At 37.5% G+C, this 19,622-nt stretch overlaps 1 protein-coding gene across 4 annotated transcripts in view; it reads left to right on the forward strand.

Moving 5' to 3' along the window:
• Positions 1-19,622, forward strand: part of LOC310650383 (receptor expression-enhancing protein 1) — a 62,766-nt gene that overhangs the window by 21,758 nt on the left and 21,386 nt on the right. For all 4 annotated transcript variants that reach the window (XR_014494359.1, XM_083379319.1, XM_083379317.1 and 1 more), the window contains exons 2-5: positions 86-158; positions 3,796-3,872; positions 6,045-6,165; positions 12,582-12,695. Coding sequence is in view for 3 of the 4 variants with exons in the window: in XM_083379319.1 (XP_083235445.1) it covers positions 86-158; positions 3,796-3,872; positions 6,045-6,165; positions 12,582-12,695 (385 nt within the window). In the remaining variant the exon portion in view is untranslated. The remainder of the gene's footprint in view (positions 1-85; positions 159-3,795; positions 3,873-6,044; positions 6,166-12,581; positions 12,696-19,622) is intronic.

Genomic DNA, 19,622 nt, shown 5'->3' on the forward strand with positions numbered 1-19,622 from the left:
GATTTCATAGAATCAAATGTAATCATCATGTTCTGGCTCCAGCCCATAGTATTTCCTGTGACTTTTTTTTTCATTTTTCTTTCAGGCTAATATTTGGCACTCTTTATCCTGCCTATTACTCTTACAAAGCTGTAAAATCAAAGGATATTAAAGAATATGTAAGTAGCATTTCTGTATGCCTTTTAACAGTTGTTGCTCTGCTCTTTAGAAGGAAGAACAAACTTACATGCTTCAGGTGTGATTTTTTCCCCCTGTATACTTACAGGGTGCCAAATAATTACTATATCCCCCCCCTATTTTAATTGGTAATTTCAATTTTTGACTAATGTGTGGTTGATTTAACCTTATCTTCCACTTTAGCTACAATGCCAGGAGAAATAAGATTGGTCTTTGGATGATATTTCCTGCTTCTAAAATAAACATCCTGGCTAATTAAATTATGCATTCTTTACTGATTAATTTAAGGACACAATGCTGGGCCATTGAAGTACACATAGCAGACGCAACTATACCTTGAGCACAGCGTGGGGCCCTATTTTATATGAAATTGTACAAATCTCCATCCATAGCTAAGCTTGTAAGCCGCCCTGAGTCTTCGGAGAAGGGCGGGATATAAATGTAATAAAAATAAAAAAATAAAATAAATAAATAAAAATATCTATAGAGATTACTATTTTGTTTTTTTGTTTTTTTTATTGAAAAGTTTTAAAATACAGTTTTCCTTTAAAAAACCCCCCTTCCCCCTCCCTCCTCCCCTCCCTACCTCCCCCCTATCTCCCCCCCTCCCCCTCTCCCTCCTCCCTCCCCTGCCTCCCCCCCCTACTTCCCCTCCTCCCCCCCTCCCCCCCGACTTCCCAGAGCAAAATACAAGGTATATATCTAAAAAGCAATCATAAACAATCATATACTAACAATTATAAACTCTAAAATCCATCACTCTCTAGCTTATATAGAGTAAACCAATCCTTAATAATACTAAATATGTATAAAGAACTAAAATAAAAAAAACTAGCGTCATTCCCATCTATGTTCTTCCACAATTCACTATTTCCTAAACAAATTCTCATTTACACATCACAAGCACCTATCCCTATTAACCTCTCTAGCCAAAATAGGCTATAATAGATAGTTCTTACACAAATTAACCCACATTAACCCACAAAACTTTCTACCTCTTCCTCTGTAGTAAATTGTCCATTAATTCCAAATTGAAGATTCTGTTACCATACATATCATCCCAAAACTCTTAAAAACACAACTACCACTTGACTGTAAGTATGTTGTGGAAGTTCCATAGATTTCTACTAGTCTTATTTTTTTATCTTTTTTGAGCGTTTTAAGGCAGCACGCGTCACCCTCTGTTCTCTAGGATCATCCAAAAGAGTTGCAGCTTGATCTCCTCCTGTACCATTCTCGTCTATCTGTCCATCTTCATCCTCTTGATGTTCTCCTTCTCCAGATCCCTCCGCAGCTTCCAAAAGTGTTGATGGGGTTGCTTTTAAGACATTGTTGTAAAAATCCTGCGCTTGCTTCACAGTACCCAAACAGTACCTTTTGCCTTCATACATGAAGCTCAACCCAGCTGGGATCTCCCATCTGAACCTTATATCTCTTTGCTTGAGCTCTTGCACAAGAAATATAAAGTCCTTCCTTCTCTTTAAAATCTTTGGAGGAATTTCTTTTAGAACCAAAACTTCTTGACCAGCAATCACAACTTTAGTATCATAGGCAGCTTGTATAACTTCATCTCTAATTTCCCTTTTTACAAAATAAACCACCACATCTCTAGGCAACTTTCTCTGTTTAGCAATCCACAAGTTCACACGAAACACTTTGTCCATGCCTTGTTTTATTTCAGATGCTGGATGGTTCAATACCACCTCAAAAGCCTCAGAAACCAGCTGCTTTAAATCTTCCTTAATATTCTCTTTTAGGCCTCTAATTCTAACGGCAAACTGCATCTGGTAAAATTGAGCCAGACTCAGTTCGCTATCCATTTTGTCTTTTAAATCTTCAATTTCCAATACTTTTGCTTCTAATATAGCATTCTTTTGAGTCAGATCTTCCACTTTGTCATCCAGCACCTCCACACATTTAGCTACTTTATGCACTGAGGACAAAATGTCTACCTTCATCTCTCTGAATTTCTGTTCCATCCTTTCTTCCATTCTCTGCTCCAATTTCTCCAATTTCTCCTCCATCTGTACAAATTTAACACCCATTGACTCCAAAATTAACTGGGTATGTTTTTCAAGGTCCTTCGATGTCAATACATCGGGAGAATGCAACGCCTGCAGTAATGATTGTTGCTGCACCGGAGAATTTCCAGCACTCCGAAAAGTTCTAGGGGGAGGTTTAGCCGCCATCTTTTACTTACAATTGTGACGCACTTTCACTTTAAGTTTTAAGCAAAGTCCATCAAGCTCGAGAGTAAAATAAAATAATCCTCTTCATCTCTTCATCTTTCCCTCTTGTACTGCTCTGCCTGCTCTTTTCCTTTCATAGTCTCTCCTTCAAGCAGGGATGGTCGCAGACGCCTGGCTCTGCTCCATGAAGTCCGGAGCAGAGACGCTAGCCAGCTGGGAGCAGCCCAGGCTACGGGGGAGTTCAATCCTTCAGCCGCCCAAGCTCCAAGCTCAGGCGGCCCCGGAGAACTCGACCCCTACCTGGGGGCTCACCCCCTCCTCTTCTCCCGAGGAGGGGGCTTCAAATTCGCCCAAACAGCTAATCGGCGCTGTTTCGGGCGAAAAATCACACAGCTGAGCCGCGGGCAGCCCGGGAAGGCTGTCTCCGGCGCCACGGAGCCACCGGAAGCCCCAGAGATTACTATTTTGTAATAACATCCCAGTTTTGTTTATTACTATGCCTTTAAAATCTGTAGATCAGATTAGGGTTAATAAAAACCAGTTACCTTTTAATGTTATTAATATCAATTATGAGCATGTACTTTCCACTTATAGTTAACTGCATAGCAAAGTATGTGTTTCTGTGTGTGAACATTATTGTGAAGTTTTTGCAAAATATTTTTGCAATATTCAGAATTGTTTGGATGTCCTTATTCAATCTTAGTCATTTAAAAATGATTATATTTTTCATCATGAAGCCAGAGAAACAGCCTAAAGTAGCTTGGGATTTACCAAACCTGGTAACATCTTTAGTTTTTTTATGAAATAAGAAGATTGCTTGTAATAAAAAAAGTAATTTTAAATAGTGAGAACTGCTTACATTTGATATATTAAAATGGTTTGTATGTGGGAAAAAGAATTGAAATTGAGAAACCTAAAGAATGGGGGGGAAAAGTTGCTAATTTAATAAAATATATTATTATGTAAATTTCAAGCTATCATTTGAAAGTAGATTCAGAACTACTTTGATAACTGCTTTTACGCCATTATCAGAATTACTTATGCTACATGATCCTTAAATAAACCATGGTACAAGCCATTTTTCTCTTCCACACAAATGCTGGTTGAAAAATTAATAAATAAATTTGGTTCTGCTTTTACTATTGAGTACAATCAGTGGTGGGACTCAAATATGTGAACAACCGGTTCTCTGTGTGGATGCCGCTTCTAGAAGTCCATTCTGGCCCTGGGCAACAAGACAGTAGCTACTGATTCTGCCGAAGTGGTGTGAACTGGCTGAATCCCACCGAGTATGAATCTGTTATATGAAGTAGCACCATGTCACCTTGTTTTTTAGTAAGCCTGGTCTTAGTGCTAGGAAGGAAGGAAAATAGCACCTGTATAAGTTTGGAAGTATGAGATAAACTTTTAATTATGCTTTTCTTTTCAGGTGAAATGGATGATGTATTGGATCATATTTGCACTCTTCACAACAGCAGAGACATTCACAGACATTTTTCTTTGCTGGTTGGTATCCTTTGAAATGTATTCTTCTTCAGAAGAAAAGAACTAGAACAAGAAAATAAAACTAGAACAGAGCAAGCAGACCACACACAGGCACACACTGTAGAAAGTATTAGGTACCCAGTGATATTAGATGGGTGGAATACTTGTCCTGGAAGCCCGGCACTTTCTTTCAGGAATGCCAAGTGTTAAATGTCAATGTTATTGACTGTTGTTCTCTATAATCCCACTTCAAAGGGGAAAATTGTAAACATACCAATCATTAGCATCCTTGAGAAACTTGTGATTTATATAGAACTACCGCTACAGTTTGTGAATTAAAGTTCATTTACTGAGAATAAACTGCAATTCTTTGGAGGATGTATGTTATGAAATCTGGTACGTATATGGGGAAGATACCAATAAAATCTTTTGGGGTTGGACAACAATAATATTTGTCTTAAAATAGGCAAGCAAAAGAAGAAGAAACATGTTCTCACGAATGAAAGCATATACAATAATAAAAAGCATATAAGATAATAAAAAAAACCTTCCACATTTTAAAGGGGCAGGTAGGTGAGAGAGGTTGAGAAGGATCCGAGGGAAGGAGGTAGATGTGCCTCATTGTTCAAATTAAGTATGTCTGAGTTTGCAAAATGGTTGAATCCTGAATTTTTCTGCAGATAAACACAACATAGATGTATGTCTTTGAATGCAGATATACTAAAACATAACTAGAGCAAGGAGAATGTTTCTAAATTCCCGGGAATTTAGAAATGGCTGCTTGTTTCATATATTGAAATTGGTCCTGGGAAAGTCCTAAACAGAAGAAGATACAAGAAGAATATGAAGATGAGAATGGGGTTGTAGGAAGCAAGATAAGGACAGGAATCTTAGAGTAAAAAGCAGAAGGAATTATCAGGCATGAATATCTTGCATGTCATTTTTAATATGCATATTTAAGCCACTCAGAATTACCCTGTGGTAAGAAGGGTGGCCAATAAATTTTATAAACAGACAAACTTTATGAGATGTACAACAGTACATCTACTGGTGGAATTGTGAGAAAGGTGAAACTGAACCTATAATTTCTTGCTTTTTGTTATCAGTACTCAGGTGACATTTGAGGGCCAAGGATTCAGCTCACTGTAATCTTGCACAATTGCCTTTGCTTCACTGAACATCAGGATATATGAGATACTTTGTTTGCTTTTGCTCTCCTAGAACTTTTTTCCTGCAAGAAATGTGGAACTGAATATTGCTACCATCTTGAAACAGGTTTTGTGCTTTAGTCTGGACTGAATATTTGTGCAAGTTTTCAAGGGACAACTAGGATGGGTTAGGACGCTGAGCTTGTCAATCAGGAGGTCGGCAGTTTGGCGGGTTGAATCCCGAGTGCTGCGTAACAGAGTGAGTGCCTGTTACTCTTCCCAGCTTCTGCCAACCTAGCAGTTTGAAAGCATGTAAAAATGCAAGTAGAAAAATAGGGATCACTATGGTGGGAAATTAACAGCGTTCCATGCGCCTTTGGCGTCTAATCATGCCAGCCACATGACCACGGAGACGTCCTCGGACAAGCGCTGGCTCTTCGGCTTTGAAATGGAGATGAGCACCAGCCCCTAGAGGTGGAAACGACTAGCACGCATGTGCGGAGGAACCTTTACCTTTTACTGTACTTAGAAATGAATGAACAGTGAGACTTCACATAGCATTCTCAAACAGAAAGGAGGATAGATTACCTGTTGTGATCTTCTTCACTTTATTAGTGGAGGCATTGGACATGGGTTTGTGAGCAGGACTCCTGGCTCATGTTATGCATGAAGATGCACTTAAAGACATTAGCAAAAGCCAAAATGCAAGGAGAAATATTTTTGGATGCCAATATCCTAAAGCAACTATCAACCTGAAAAAGGAGCATTATAGGAATTTCTAAAAGTCATATCAAAGAAGAAAAACTATAGCCCTAGAATGCAATATAAACTCTCAAGAATGACAAGAAGCATTGATAAATCTTCCAGACTTTCCTATTCATATTTAAAAAAGTTACATTTTACCTGAGATTTATGTGTGAGTGTGGCTTAGCATCAATGCACACATTCAAACATTTATAAATTTACTTTATTGGTAAATTTTAAAAATTTCCAGGGAACTTGATTTGAAAAGAACACCAAAATATATTCTTTTCTTTGTCTGTAGGTTCCCATTTTATTATGAACTCAAAATAGCCTTTGTAGCTTGGCTATTGTCTCCGTACACAAAGGGCTCCAGTCTTCTATATAGGAAATTTGTACACCCAACTTTATCTTCAAAAGAAAAGGTCAGTGATATTATTTCTCATAAATTTAGATTAGCTTATGAATATTTTAGGCTGTGACACCATTAACCATTAGTTATCCACATCAAACTGAGTGATAACTATTGAATTAGTTGTTGGATAGCACTACTGATTGTATAATATTACTTACACTTTTTGCATTCCTTTCAGAAAGGTTTTGTTTCAGTAAGTGTTACTTTTTTCTTGATTGACTTGTTTTTACAAATCAGTAAAAAAAAGCAGTTGATCTCAGCTATTGGAAAAAAAATTGCAAGTTTTTCAGAACAGTTCATATGAGAAATAGGTTTTTAATGCAAATTTTTCCAACCTGGTATTTTTCAGTTATATTACATTGGGCTAACAGCTTCTTTAATTCCTATCCAGATGGGAATTATGGGAGTTACAATCAATACACTATGACACTTCCAAAATGGAAAGGACTAACAAGAGCTCATGTACCCCTTTATTATCCTTCATTCCTTTTAATTCAGCAATCTCCACGTTGACAGAACAGTAATAGTCTTCCTCCATTTGTCACCAGCAAACAGAGGTTGCAAAAGTTAGCATCTTAAGGCTAAATAAATTGCTGGTTTTGTTTTGGCTTAGTGTATTTTGTGAATTCAGCTAATTAAATTTAGTTATCAGACAATGGTTAAACAAGTGGTGGCTTGCCATGATCTATATACCCATCCTTTTGGAAAATAATTTATCTACAACACTTTTATATCATACTTGCCTCTGGGGTATAATTTGTGGATTATTCTTCTTCAGACTGAGTGTTAAGAAACTTCTGAGTATCTGTATTGGAGTCAGGTGTTCCCTAAGGATCTAAAATAGCTTTTAAAATTGCTCTTTGAAGCGTCCATCTGGATATTTTTTTGGAACCTTTCCAGATAAGTTTAATAGGATTGTGATCTGCCCAAGTACCTGTCGCTATATGTACCTCGTCTATTTCTGAACTAATTTCTTTCGTCATCCATACCATGTCTATTCTAGACCATGAGTTATGTCGGTTGGAGTAATATGTATATTGTCTAGCCTTACGATTTCTTTCCCTCCAGACATCTTGGATATTTAGTTCCTCAGCCAAGTTAAGAAAAGATCTCGGTAGAGTTCTTCTCTTCTTTTTCCTAAGCGTCTTTCCCATATAATCCAAATTTATATCTAGGATAGCATTAAAATCTCCTATTAAACAAATCTCCTCATAATCAATGCTACATATCTTATTGTGAAGTGTTTTGAAAAATTGTTCTTGGTTATGGTTTGGAGCATATATCTCTACCATCATGACCTTCCTGTGATTTATTATAACCTCGACTATCAGTATTCTACCCTCTTTATCGTTATAAATTTGTTTTGCAGTCAATTTTGGGTTTACATATAGTGCCACTCCTCTCTTTTTCTTGTGTCGGTCTAGGGAAACGAATAGGTTCCCTATTCTTGGTTGTACTAACAAATATTTTTGTTGTTCCTTTATATGGACTTCTTGTATTGCCACGATATCCAATTGTTGGTGAATAAGCCTATTAAAAAATTTCCGCCTTTTCACTGGCGAATTCAATCCATTAATATTCACAGACATAATACTACACTCACCTCCCTTCATCTTACTTATTTCTGGTTTTTGTGGATCTCGTGATTCGGGGCTCTCTCTCTTCCTTGTCTCTAGTTCCATGTTTCTCTGTTAACTCACCGGATTTGTTCCTTCTATCCTCTGTAGCTAAGATCTTCCCATCCATTGCCACACGTATTGTATCTCTTTCTCTTACCTCCCTTCCATCTTGATCTTCTAAATCTACTTCCTCTTGGCTATGGAAGTGGCGTTTGTAAAAATCTTCTGCCTTCTCTATCGTGTCCAGTCTATGCCTTCTATCCTGCCACGTAACAAGAATACCCTCTGGAGTTAGCCATCTAAAGTTTACATTTTCTCTTATTAGTTTGGATGTTAAGAATTGATAGCCGCGTCTCAGATCCCTCATCCTTTTAGGTATCTGTTTAAGGATGGTGATTGGTTGGCCCCGAAATTCTAATGGTTCCTCTCTAGATCTATGCAGAAGCTCATCCCGAATTGATTTTTTAACTAACCTTACATGTACTTCTTTTGGGAGGTTGTGCCTTCTCGCATAATTAGTTTGGACCCTGTATGTTTCATCAATTTCCGCCAGCATTTCCTCCTTCCCTACACCGAGTGCCTTTGCCATCAGTTCTGCCATCATGACCAACAGATCTTCCCCTCTTTTTTCTTGAACGTTCTGGAAGCGTAGATAATGAGCAGCCTTTTCTGCTTCCAGAAAAATGACTGTTGTTTCTAATTCCTTATTAGCCTGAAGGAGTGTTTCATTTAAATCATCTACTCTCTTTTCCTCTTTTTCCATTCTAGCTTCCATATCTTGAAGTCTTTGTTCATTTTTGACTAATTGCTGTTGAATCCCTTCAAATTTATCATCTATCGCTTGGATTTTCCCCTTTAATTCACCAGTGTCGTTTCTTATTTGGCCTATTTCTCTCTTCATCTCCTCGTGGTTTTTGGCCATTACCTCGTGTAGGTTTTGCAAAAGGGCATGTAAATCTTTAAAGGAATTCGAGTTAGATCTTTCCCTTTGCAGCATATCCTCTATAGATTTCTGATTGGAGGGACTTGAGGCCATCCCCTGTCCCTGTGCTGCTGCCTTTTTGCCAGCGCTAGGCTTAGTTGCTCCCGAGATACTTGTCAAATCTAAGATGGAGAGAGAACTAAGTTTTTTCTTTAAGGAAAATAAAGCTATAGACACCTCAGTACAAAACAATTGGGATACAGCTAAGGCAATGATGAGAGGGGTAGCGAGGGCATATATGGTATATAAAAACAAGGGGAAAAGACAACAACGGGAAAGATTAGAAGAGGAATATAAGAGCTTAGAAGTTACACTCCAACAAGATCCACAAAAAGAGAATATCAAGCAATCTATGGATCTGATTAAACACAAACTTAACATTCTAGACAAAGAGAAATTGGCACAACAATTGAGAAACACGAAACAAAATTTTTTTGAAAATGCAAATAAACCGGGCCGGTGGCTCGCATACAAATTGGGAAAACAAAAGGGGAAAAACTGGATTCACGAACTACGAGATGAGGAAGGGAGAATATTCCACCAGGAGGAAAAAAAAAAAATTATAGCCCAGGAATTTTATGAACGTTTATACAAAGAAGATAGCCAGGCAAGTGTGGAGAAAATGGAGGAATATTTTCAAAGAGCCAAACTACCTAAGGTCACAGAAGATACCAGAAATATGTTAAACGAGGAAATTCGACTATCTGAGGTGATAAAAGCTATTAATGCACAAAAGAATAATAAAGCATCGGGACCCGACGGTCTTCCATCAGAGATTTATAAAGAATTACAAAATATCCTAGCTCAACCCCTAGTGGAGGTATTTAACGCAGTATTAGAAGACGCAAGGACGCCTAAATCTTGGCTAGAGGCAAACATAACCCTTATTCCGAAAGATAACACAGACCATACATTAATCCAAAATTACAGACCCATATCACTTCTTAACTCGGACTACAAGATATTTACATCAATTATAGCGGAACGATTGAAACGATTTCTGAATGATTTCATACACGCAGATCAAAATGGTTTTCTCGCTAAGAGACACACTAAGCACAACATTAGAATAATATTAGATACATTGGAGTACTATGAATTACATAGCGAACAACAGATGGCATTACTTTTCTTAGACGCCCAAAAGGCATTTGACAATGTTAAATGGTCTTTTTTGTGCCAACAGCTTAGCTTTATGAATATGGGAGAAAAATTTATAAATATAATTAGGGCAATTTATGACAATCAGGAAGCAAAAATAATTATTAATGGGGAAGCATCTAGCAAGTTTCAAATTCAAAAGGGAACACGGCAAGGCTGCCCCTTATCACCGTTGCTGTTTATATTGACTCTTGAAGTATTAATGAGAACTATAAGAAACGACCCAAAGATAAAAGGATTAACCATTAAAAAGGAAACCTTTAAATTGCAAGCTTTCGCGGACGATCTAGTTTTTATTATGGAGGATCCATGTCAGACGGGACCAAAGCTATTGGAAGAATTATCTAAATATGGTGAGGTTGCCGGACTGCGAATAAATAGAAATAAGACCAAGATGATTGTTAAAAATATGACCAATAAACAAAAAGGTAATCTGGCCGAAATCACGGATATAGAAATAGTCAAGAAAATAAAATATTTAGGGATTAACATTACGGCTAGATGCACTTCACTCAAAAAGGATAATTATGATAGTGTAGTGAATCAAATAAAAGGTGACCTGGAAAGATGGGGAAACCTAAAACTCTCATTATTGGGAAGAATCGCTGTCATTAAGATGAATATTCTGCCTAAAATCCTGTTTCTGTTTCAGAATATCTCAATTCAACTCGACTCTAAATTTTTTCGAAATTTGGATAAATTATCACTAAATTTTATTTGGCAGGGGAAAAAACCAAGAATTAAATTGAAATATTTACAAGACACGAAGGAAAATGGGGGTTTTGGATTGCCAGACTGGGAATTATATTACCACGCCGCGGCCCTGAGCTGGATTAGAGAATGAGTAATCTTGAGAAATAGAAGACTATTAACTTTAGAGGGTCACGATTTGCAATATGGCTGGCATGCTTTCCTATGGACGGAGAAACAAGGTCTTTTCTCGCATTTTCAAAGACACCGGATCAGGCAAGCGCTACTCAATACTTGGAAAAAAATTAGATCTCACATTTACACCAAAATACCGGTCTGGCTATCCACCCTTGAAGCGATAGTTTACCCAAATCTGTTTGATTTGGGTAACATAATCTCATACAAGGATATTCTGAATGAGGAGGGGGAATTGAAACTTAGGAATGAACTAGAATTACAAGGTATAAAACTCGATTGGTGGGCCTACTTACAAATCCAATCGAGATTTAGGAAGGATAAAAATGAATGGGGGATATATACCTCTGAAACAGCATTGGACAAAATATTATTGGGACCGGACTCTAAACAAATAAGGAATTTTTATAAATTACTTTTGGGATATAAGCTGTTTGAAGAGCAAGTGAAAGACCCCATGTTGATCTGGGCTAACAATTTAGGACATAACATCGACCTAGATACTTGGCAAACAATTTGGGATAGGAATAAAAGGATAACACTGGCCTCATCGTATAAAGAAAATTTATTTAAAATGTTTTACCGATGGCATCTTCCCCCAGCCCGCTTAGCAAAAATGTACACAACAGCATCTCCCAAATGTTGGAAGTGTTCTGAAGAGATAGGCACATACTTCCACACGTGGTGGTCTTGCAGTAAAACACAAAAATTTTGGAGAATGATTTGGATTTGGCTGAAAGAAATATTGAAACAAGATCTGGAGTTTAGTCCAGAACTTTTCTTGTTGGGAATCACGAAAGAGAAATATCCTAAAGATGTGCTATACTTAACGATCCATATTATCACAGCAGCTAGAATATCATTTGCGCAAAAATGGAAAAAGAATGAGATCCCAGGACAAAAAGAGGTTATTAGGAAAATTTGGGATTGCGCTGAAATGGACAAATTAACTTTGGAATTAAAGAATAAAGATCAATCAGACTATTATAGAATTTGGAACAAATTGTATCTTTGGATGGATAAAAAGAAAGGTCTCTATTAGGTTTTACAGACTAGCTCACTGTTTTAAATATTGTGGTATTTCACCGATTTGTAATCTAAGTGTATTTAAGTGTATTTTTGATGTACATATATACATGTATATATATATATATATATTTAAACATTGTAGACAAAAAGGTTTGTCAGCTCGCTGGTACTGTGTCCAATGTTTTTAAATAATAAATTTAATAATTAAAAAAAAAAAGGATCTAAAATAGCTTTGATATTTTTTTTTACTTATCACTCTAATTAGGACCTACACTGTAAGTTTATATCCCTATTTTTCTATTAAAAAGAACACATGAATAGGGAAAGCTTAGTAATTATTCATTTTATTTCTCTAAGTAGATTGATATATTAAGCAGTAAAGCACGATCACCAAGCTACAGTTGTTAGGTTCATGTAACATGTTAAGCCCAAACCTAAGAAATTATGACTTAGACATCATCCTGAAAGTGGAATGGAAAAAACTTCAGTTTCCCAAGTTTCAATATTTCTTTTATGATAAAGCGATGACAACCCTTCTCATATAATTGTTATATCAATGAGGAAGATGGACGATTACATAAACCATACCCTGTTTAAATTGTTTTGATCTATCACTGTGATCTCTTTGAGAAGGGGACCAAAAAGTATGCAGAGCGGGCATGGAAATATCTTCTCTTTGATAAGTAGGAGAAAGAAAAAATTATTTGAACTCTTTTGAGTTTGATTGTGGATTTTTTTTCTTTTTGACAGGAAATAGATGATTGCTTAGTCCAAGCAAAAGATCGCAGCTATGATGCCCTGGTGCATTTTGGGAAACGGGGGCTAAATGTTGCAGCCACAGCTGCTGTAATAGCAGCTTCCAAGGTAACTAATAGGACAATTCAGGATATGAGAGTTACTTTAATACTATCATTTTCTTTGGCTGTGAGAACATTCAGACAATGGTTCATGAGCAAGGCTTAGTATCAGAAGCTCTAAAGCCATTTGCCATCAATAACAGACCACCATAAATGTCTCCGTCCATGCAGACACAAGGGCGTAAGAATTACATTCTTTCCAAGGTGATTAACAGCAAAATTTAGTACTATACTGGTACTTAGGAAAACGTAAAGCTAATTTCAAAATTATTAATAACAATATGTACCCACAAGTGTAGTGGCTTGAGATATATATCTAAGAGTTTTCGGAACTATTTCATTTCTTTTTCTGTTTCAAAAAAGTATAATCTTCATTTAACCTATTTCTTTTTTATGGAATTAAAGTAAAAAACTGTAAATTGATTTTATATAAAATGTCTCTCAAATAATATGAAAAACCTGAACAGAACATTTTGTGCTGAAAATGAGATTATTTAAAGAGGTAGGAATAACTGTATGTACATTTACAATTTCTGTATGATAATAGAGAATGAACTGATACAGATAGTCTTAAAAGAACAATTGAGCCCACAATTTGGGTCATAAGACAGTTGCAGTTGTTAAACTAGGTGCCAATGTGACCATCTCATTCAACAACTGCAACTCCAACTTCCCCTGTTGCAGTAGTTAAACAACTGCACAGGGGTGCCTTGAGGTGGGAGAGGCTCTGGGAGGCCAGTTCCCATCGTTCAGAAACCTGCTATAGACCAGAAGGCCTCAGCCAACTAGACCCATTAGTATGCAAAACCTGTTGCAGGCCAGGAGGTCTTGGCCAGCTATGCCTTCTGGTGTGTGGGAGTCCATTATGGGTCGGGAGTCCTGAGTCAGCAATCCCATCAGCAAATGGGGCACCCTCCCACCCACCTTTCCCAGAACTCTTGGGGCTTTTCCCCCACCACACCACTTTCTTGGAAGGCTTGGGACTTCTCATCATCCAGTTGTGCAGACCCACTTCCCTTCTCTTTTCAGGTAGCTGCTGACAAGAATCCCCAGCCAGTGAGATGTACATCTACTGCAGAAAGCTAGCCAGCACCAGCCCTTGCAATATTATGAGCCTCTTTTTTATCTCTGGACACATTGTGTTGGCTAGCTTTCTGCAGTTGGCATACCTTGCATTTGCTGGGTGCACTTGTCAGCAGTTGCATAGAAAGGGAAGGCAAGTGAAACCAGATAGCTGGGCAGAGAAAAGATTTAGGCCTTGGGGAGTGGTGGGACAGGGGGCAGACTGATGTGCTGATGGGCCTAGCAGGTAAAAGCCTCTCAACTCATGGAGAGAAATTGCAGCGCTCCTGTGGTCATAAGGGTGGGTAGGCTGTCAAGTGTCCCAAATTTTGTCACATGACCACAAGAGAATTGTGACAGTTGGAACTTCAGGAGGGGATTTTATGCCCCTTTGTTCAGTGCTGTTGTAATTTTGAACAGTTCTGGTTTGTTGCACAGTCAGCCAGATTATTGTTAAATTTAGTTACCACTTATCTCTCCATGGGGCTACTGTAAGCGGCTTACAACAATAAAAAGGGAGAAATGATAACAGTTTAAACAAAACTGAAGTAAAATAGAACAATAAAATAAACAATGGAAAAGAAAACAATCAGAATGCATCAATATGATAACCAAAAAAGTGGATGGGTGGAAATCAGCGAGAAGGGAGCGGGAGGTAGAGTCAGCCATCAATCCAGCATCCACCACTAGCACAGAACTCCCCCATTTGGTCTCCAGCCCAGTCAGCAGAGCCAGGTCTTCAGGCTCTTGCAGACGGATAGGAGGGTGGGAGCATATTGCCCTGGAGGGCAAGATGTTCCAAAGGGTGGGCGCTGCAGCACAGAAGGCTCTTCTTTTGTATTCCAACAGTCAATAGTTCTTTGACCATCAGGATCCACAGTAGGCCCTTTCTGCCAGCACGAGTAGGATAGGCTTGTGCTAGTGTAACAAGACGGTTCATCAGGTAGCTTAGACCTATGACATTAAGGGTTTTAAAGGTCATAACCAACACCTTGAACTGCACTAGAAAACAGACCAGTAGCCAGTGAAGTTCACAGAGCAGAGATATAATATGGGCCATCCTCTTTTAGCAGGAGACATGAATCCAGGAGAACCCCCAAGCTGTGAAGTGCGTGTGAATAGGGTTGTGCATGGCATGGGTCCGGATTACCTATGGGAGCACCTACTGCCAGCGTCAACACCCCTCCGTCCTGTCCGCTCTCACAGAGAGGGCCTCCTCAGGGTGCCACCGGTCAGAGAATGCCGGCTGGTGGCCCCCAGGGGGAGAGCATTCTCGGTGGGTGTGCCAACCCTTTGGAACTGCTTGCCAGCCGAAATCCGGATGGCCCCGACCTTCGCACCTTCCGGCGTGACTTAAAAACCTACCTATTCCAGCAAGCCGGCCTGGCCTGATAGATTTTGGGGTTTCAGTTGTTTTACTATTGCTTTATTGTATACTTACCTTGCTCTGTACACCGCCCTGAGTCCTTTGGGAGAAGGGCGGTATATAAAACAAACAAACAAACAAACACAAATAAATAAATAAATAAATAAATAAATAAATAAATAAATAAACTCCTTCTGAACTAAGGATGACAAAATCTCTGAGCCTGAGGCTTCATGCACCCAAAGCCACTTAAGTCAGTTGCTGAATGAATGGTCATAAATCAAGGATTATCTGTAAAACAGTATTATTTTTCATTTCAATTGATTTATTGCATTGATTTAATAACACGTAACAATTAAAAGTCAGATGATCCTGATCATTAAACATTGGACAAAAGGGATATATGTTTGCTATATTATGCTTTCAAACAGAGAAGAGGTTTAATTGCCTAATAAATTAATTGTGTAAATAGTTATAAGAAAAGTATTAATTGGAACTAGAGGATAAAGATTAATAGGAAATATAAAACTCAGTTACCAGTTAGGATGTTGTTTTTGTTTCCTTATTATTAAGAAGATTATTTCACATCTAAACTGTGTATTATTTAGTATTTGAATGTCTTTTAGAATAAGTGATGGAATCTGCCATACATTGTATTAGTTTCTCTTCTCTATAGAGAAATTAGCTGTTAATTATTCTACAAAAATCTTATAGCAGAAGTCAGTACTCAACATGTAAACATAGCACTCTGTAATGACAATAGCAAGATCTTGTACAGGTGGTAGAATATATGGTATATTAAGCTTTTCAGCAACAAGGTTCACCTGTGACTTCATACTTGCAGAACAATCTTAATGTTTGTTTTATATGTTGCCACAGTGGGATTTTTTTTTACCTGCTAGATCACCCAGCTCCTTCATTTTCTGTTGCATTTGGAACTGAAAGACGGGCAGGTAACCTTGTGAAGGTTTCTATTAACTTCTACACTAATCTACATATTATCAAGCAAGACTAGCATGCTTACCAATATCTTTTTTTACTAAAACAAGCACTTTCAAGAGTAAATTGTGGGATATTGACATCATTCTGCTTTCTTCGATCCATTCAGCTTTAAACTATGACTTTATCAGTAGTAACAAAAATTGCAGGGGTGCCATTTAACATAGGAGTAATTTACACAGATGTTACTACAGTATTTCATCTATGTCAGTTTCACTTAGTTATGACAGGATTATTTAGTCATACAGCGGCTGTGTGATTTCATTTCTTAGATATTAACACACAAGGCTTGTGCAGAGTTTCAGCTAGGATGCTTTGAAGCACATGCAGGTGAAAATATAGCATCTGTGCAATTCCTTAAAGCAGCTATATATATATTTTTTCTCCAGGATCGTGTCCCCCTCTGCAGCTGCTATACACTCAAGAAAATTTACATCTGGTTTATGAAGTTGTAGAAAGTTGTTATATATGTGCCGCCATTCTCTCTAAAACATCCTTTTGCCTTGTGCTGCGTAGCCCACTTAGTGATCAATTCCTACTGAAAAAAATATCACCTGAAACAACATTTTAGCTATATCTCTAAAACCTCTTCTCTGTAAAAACAATGATCAAAAATTTACAAACTTAAGATACATCTTTTATTCCTGACCTGGTTTTCACATTGCACTAAGCTATAATTTAATCATAGTTTTCTGAAGAAATAACAATGCATTAAACCAATGTGGGTGACCTTTTCGTGGTCAGAGCCATAATTTTTGAGAATTTCAAGCAGTGACATGATATGGTTATAAGGCAGCAAACAGATTTGCATTGTACAACCCACTTTGGGGAGCTTTTTACTGTTTTGTGGAAATGCTCAATGCAAAATATGGGCACTTATTTCTATATTATTTGTAAAAAGGGGAAAAACCATATCACCAAAAATTATTTACTATTCAGCTCTAAATATTGGTGGTACAGTCTTGAAGAACTTCAGGGTCTACAAAAATGAGGTTTGGGGGACCTTATTTTATTTATAATGAGACTTGTATGCCGCCCTATCTCCCGAAGGACTCAGGGCGGCTAACAACAATAAAATACAATAAATACAAATATTAAAAAAGAATTAAATTATGTCAAAGTCCCACTAAAACCAATAAAAACATTTAAAATCATAATTAAAACCCCATTATCATCAGTCCAGGTCGGCCTGTTGGAAAAGATATGTCTTAAGGTCACGACGAAAGGACCGAAGGTCTGGGGCCATCCGGAGCTCCTGGGGGAGCTGATTCTACAAAGTAGGTGCTCCAACAGAGAAGGCCCTCCCCCTGGGGGTTGCCAGCCGACATTGTCTGGCCAACGGCACCCTGAGGAGGCCCTCTCTGTGCGAGCACACAGGGAGATGGGAAATCGTTCCTGGCAGCAGACGGTCCTGCAAATATCCCGGGCTTAAGCCATGTAGGGCTTTATAGGTAAGAACCAGCACCTTGAATCTCACCCAAGGGCAACTGGTAACCAATGCAGCTCGCGCAGGAGGGGTGTAATATGGGAGTATCAGGATGCTCCCATCACAACCCGCGTGGCCGCATTCTGCACCAGCTAAAGCCTCCGGATGGTCTTCAAGGGCAGCCCCATGTAGAGAGCATTGCAGTAATCTACACGGGAGGTGACGAGTGCATGAGTGACCGTATGTAAAGCATCTCGGTCCAGATAGGGTCACAACTGGCGCATCAGGCGAACCTGTGCTGTGAATTTTTACTAACCTGTAAAACATGATATAAAATACAGTTGTTGAATTCAAATAACACTAAGATTGAACATTAAAGTTTAATCTGTGAATTCAGTTGTTAAGCTTTTGGATTTTGTGCTTTACATATTGTTGATATTTTTATTTATAAGCATCCTTCATATTACAGTTTTTTAAAAAAATCTAGTTACAAAGATAATCTTCCAGTTTCTAAAATGTGTTCACTTTAAAGAAGGTTTAAAAATCTTTTGATATAGCCATCTTTTTATTGTCTAAAAGGGAAGAATTAGTGAAAAAAATTATAATAAATAAAGACAAGGTAGACTAAAATACATTCAAAATATATCAAGAATTTTATACAGACTGATAATATAAATACATTCTGAGATACTTCAAGCATTTAATGAAATATTTGTAGAAAAAGACTGCAGATTTTATGTAATATATACTTTTGGTTCCATACCAAAGAAAAATACATTTTCTTGAAAGTTATTTCTGATATAATACTAACTAACCATTTGGTGTATGGTTTAAATGAAAGTATTTTTTTATTTAAATAATATTTTTCCTAAGTAACATTTAACAACTTAAATGACAATCCTATGCATATTTACTGAAAAATAAGTCCCAGTGCATTTAACCATGGTGATACCCAGATATGCATAGGCTCCTAAGGATTTCCATCTAATATCTAGCATCATTATTTTGCTTATTAAAAAATCACAGTGATGACAGTTTTTACTAATTCAATCCATACTGTTTTTGTGCATTTGTTTCATAGTTAATTGATACAGGTTTTATAGTGAATAAGAAACACAGGATGCAAAATATACATACATCTTTGTTTCAAGATATAAAAATAAACAAGAGCAAATGGTCCTCAAGGGCAGCCCCATGTAGAGAGCATTGCAGTAGTCTAAACGGGAGGTCACGAGCGCATGAGTGACTGTGCGTAGCAAAAATGCCCCATAGTGATCAATGGTTTGCTTTATAACCACAGTGGTCACTTTATGACAGTGACTGCCTTAATGATCACTGCAAAAAATGGTCATGAAATCAAATTGGTCATATAGGTGACCCTCTTTTAACCATAATGACTTATAACTGTAATGGGAAGGTTCCATTAGAGTCATAAGTCAAAGGACTACCTGTATGTTGTGTTAAGGATCAGTTCTTAGCATGGGCATCCTAGCAGACAGAGCAGTATTTAGCTAACCCCATAATCTTTTAAAAGGGATACATGTGAATGAGTCAGTCAACTCCAATACTACCTTCATTGACAGCAAACATATTTGTTTCAATCCACATTAATTCAGCTCAGACAATGAATCTATACTTGTAAAAGGAACAATGGCATGCCTTGGCCTACCTGCAAAATCAGATTACTTAAACTCCATTTCTGCTAGAGAAAAAAGAGATTGGAAATGGAGGCTAAGAAGAAAACCAGCAAATCTGCTACTGACACCCAGGGATAACTGAGTCAGAGATAAACCTGTTGCAGAAAAAAAAGTCCTTGAGAAAGTAAAATTTAAAAAATCAGTTATCTAGAAGTATGTTGAGCTTATTTTTAAATCAAATGTATCATCTTTGATTATTATTGCCTTTACTGAAGCTCAGTGTGTGTTTTATAAGTTGACACCTGTTTACACCAGTTACTTCTTTATTAGTAACAAATCAATAGCATGTTGTGATCTGCTCAGTCATTATCTCGCATACTTTTCATTTTTTATTAAATGAGTTCTTTGTAAAGTAAAGCACTACAAATTTAAATAAAAAAGAAA

Source organism: Vipera ursinii, assembly GCF_947247035.1.
Source record: "Vipera ursinii genome assembly, chromosome: Z".
NCBI lineage: Eukaryota > Metazoa > Chordata > Lepidosauria > Squamata > Viperidae > Vipera > Vipera ursinii.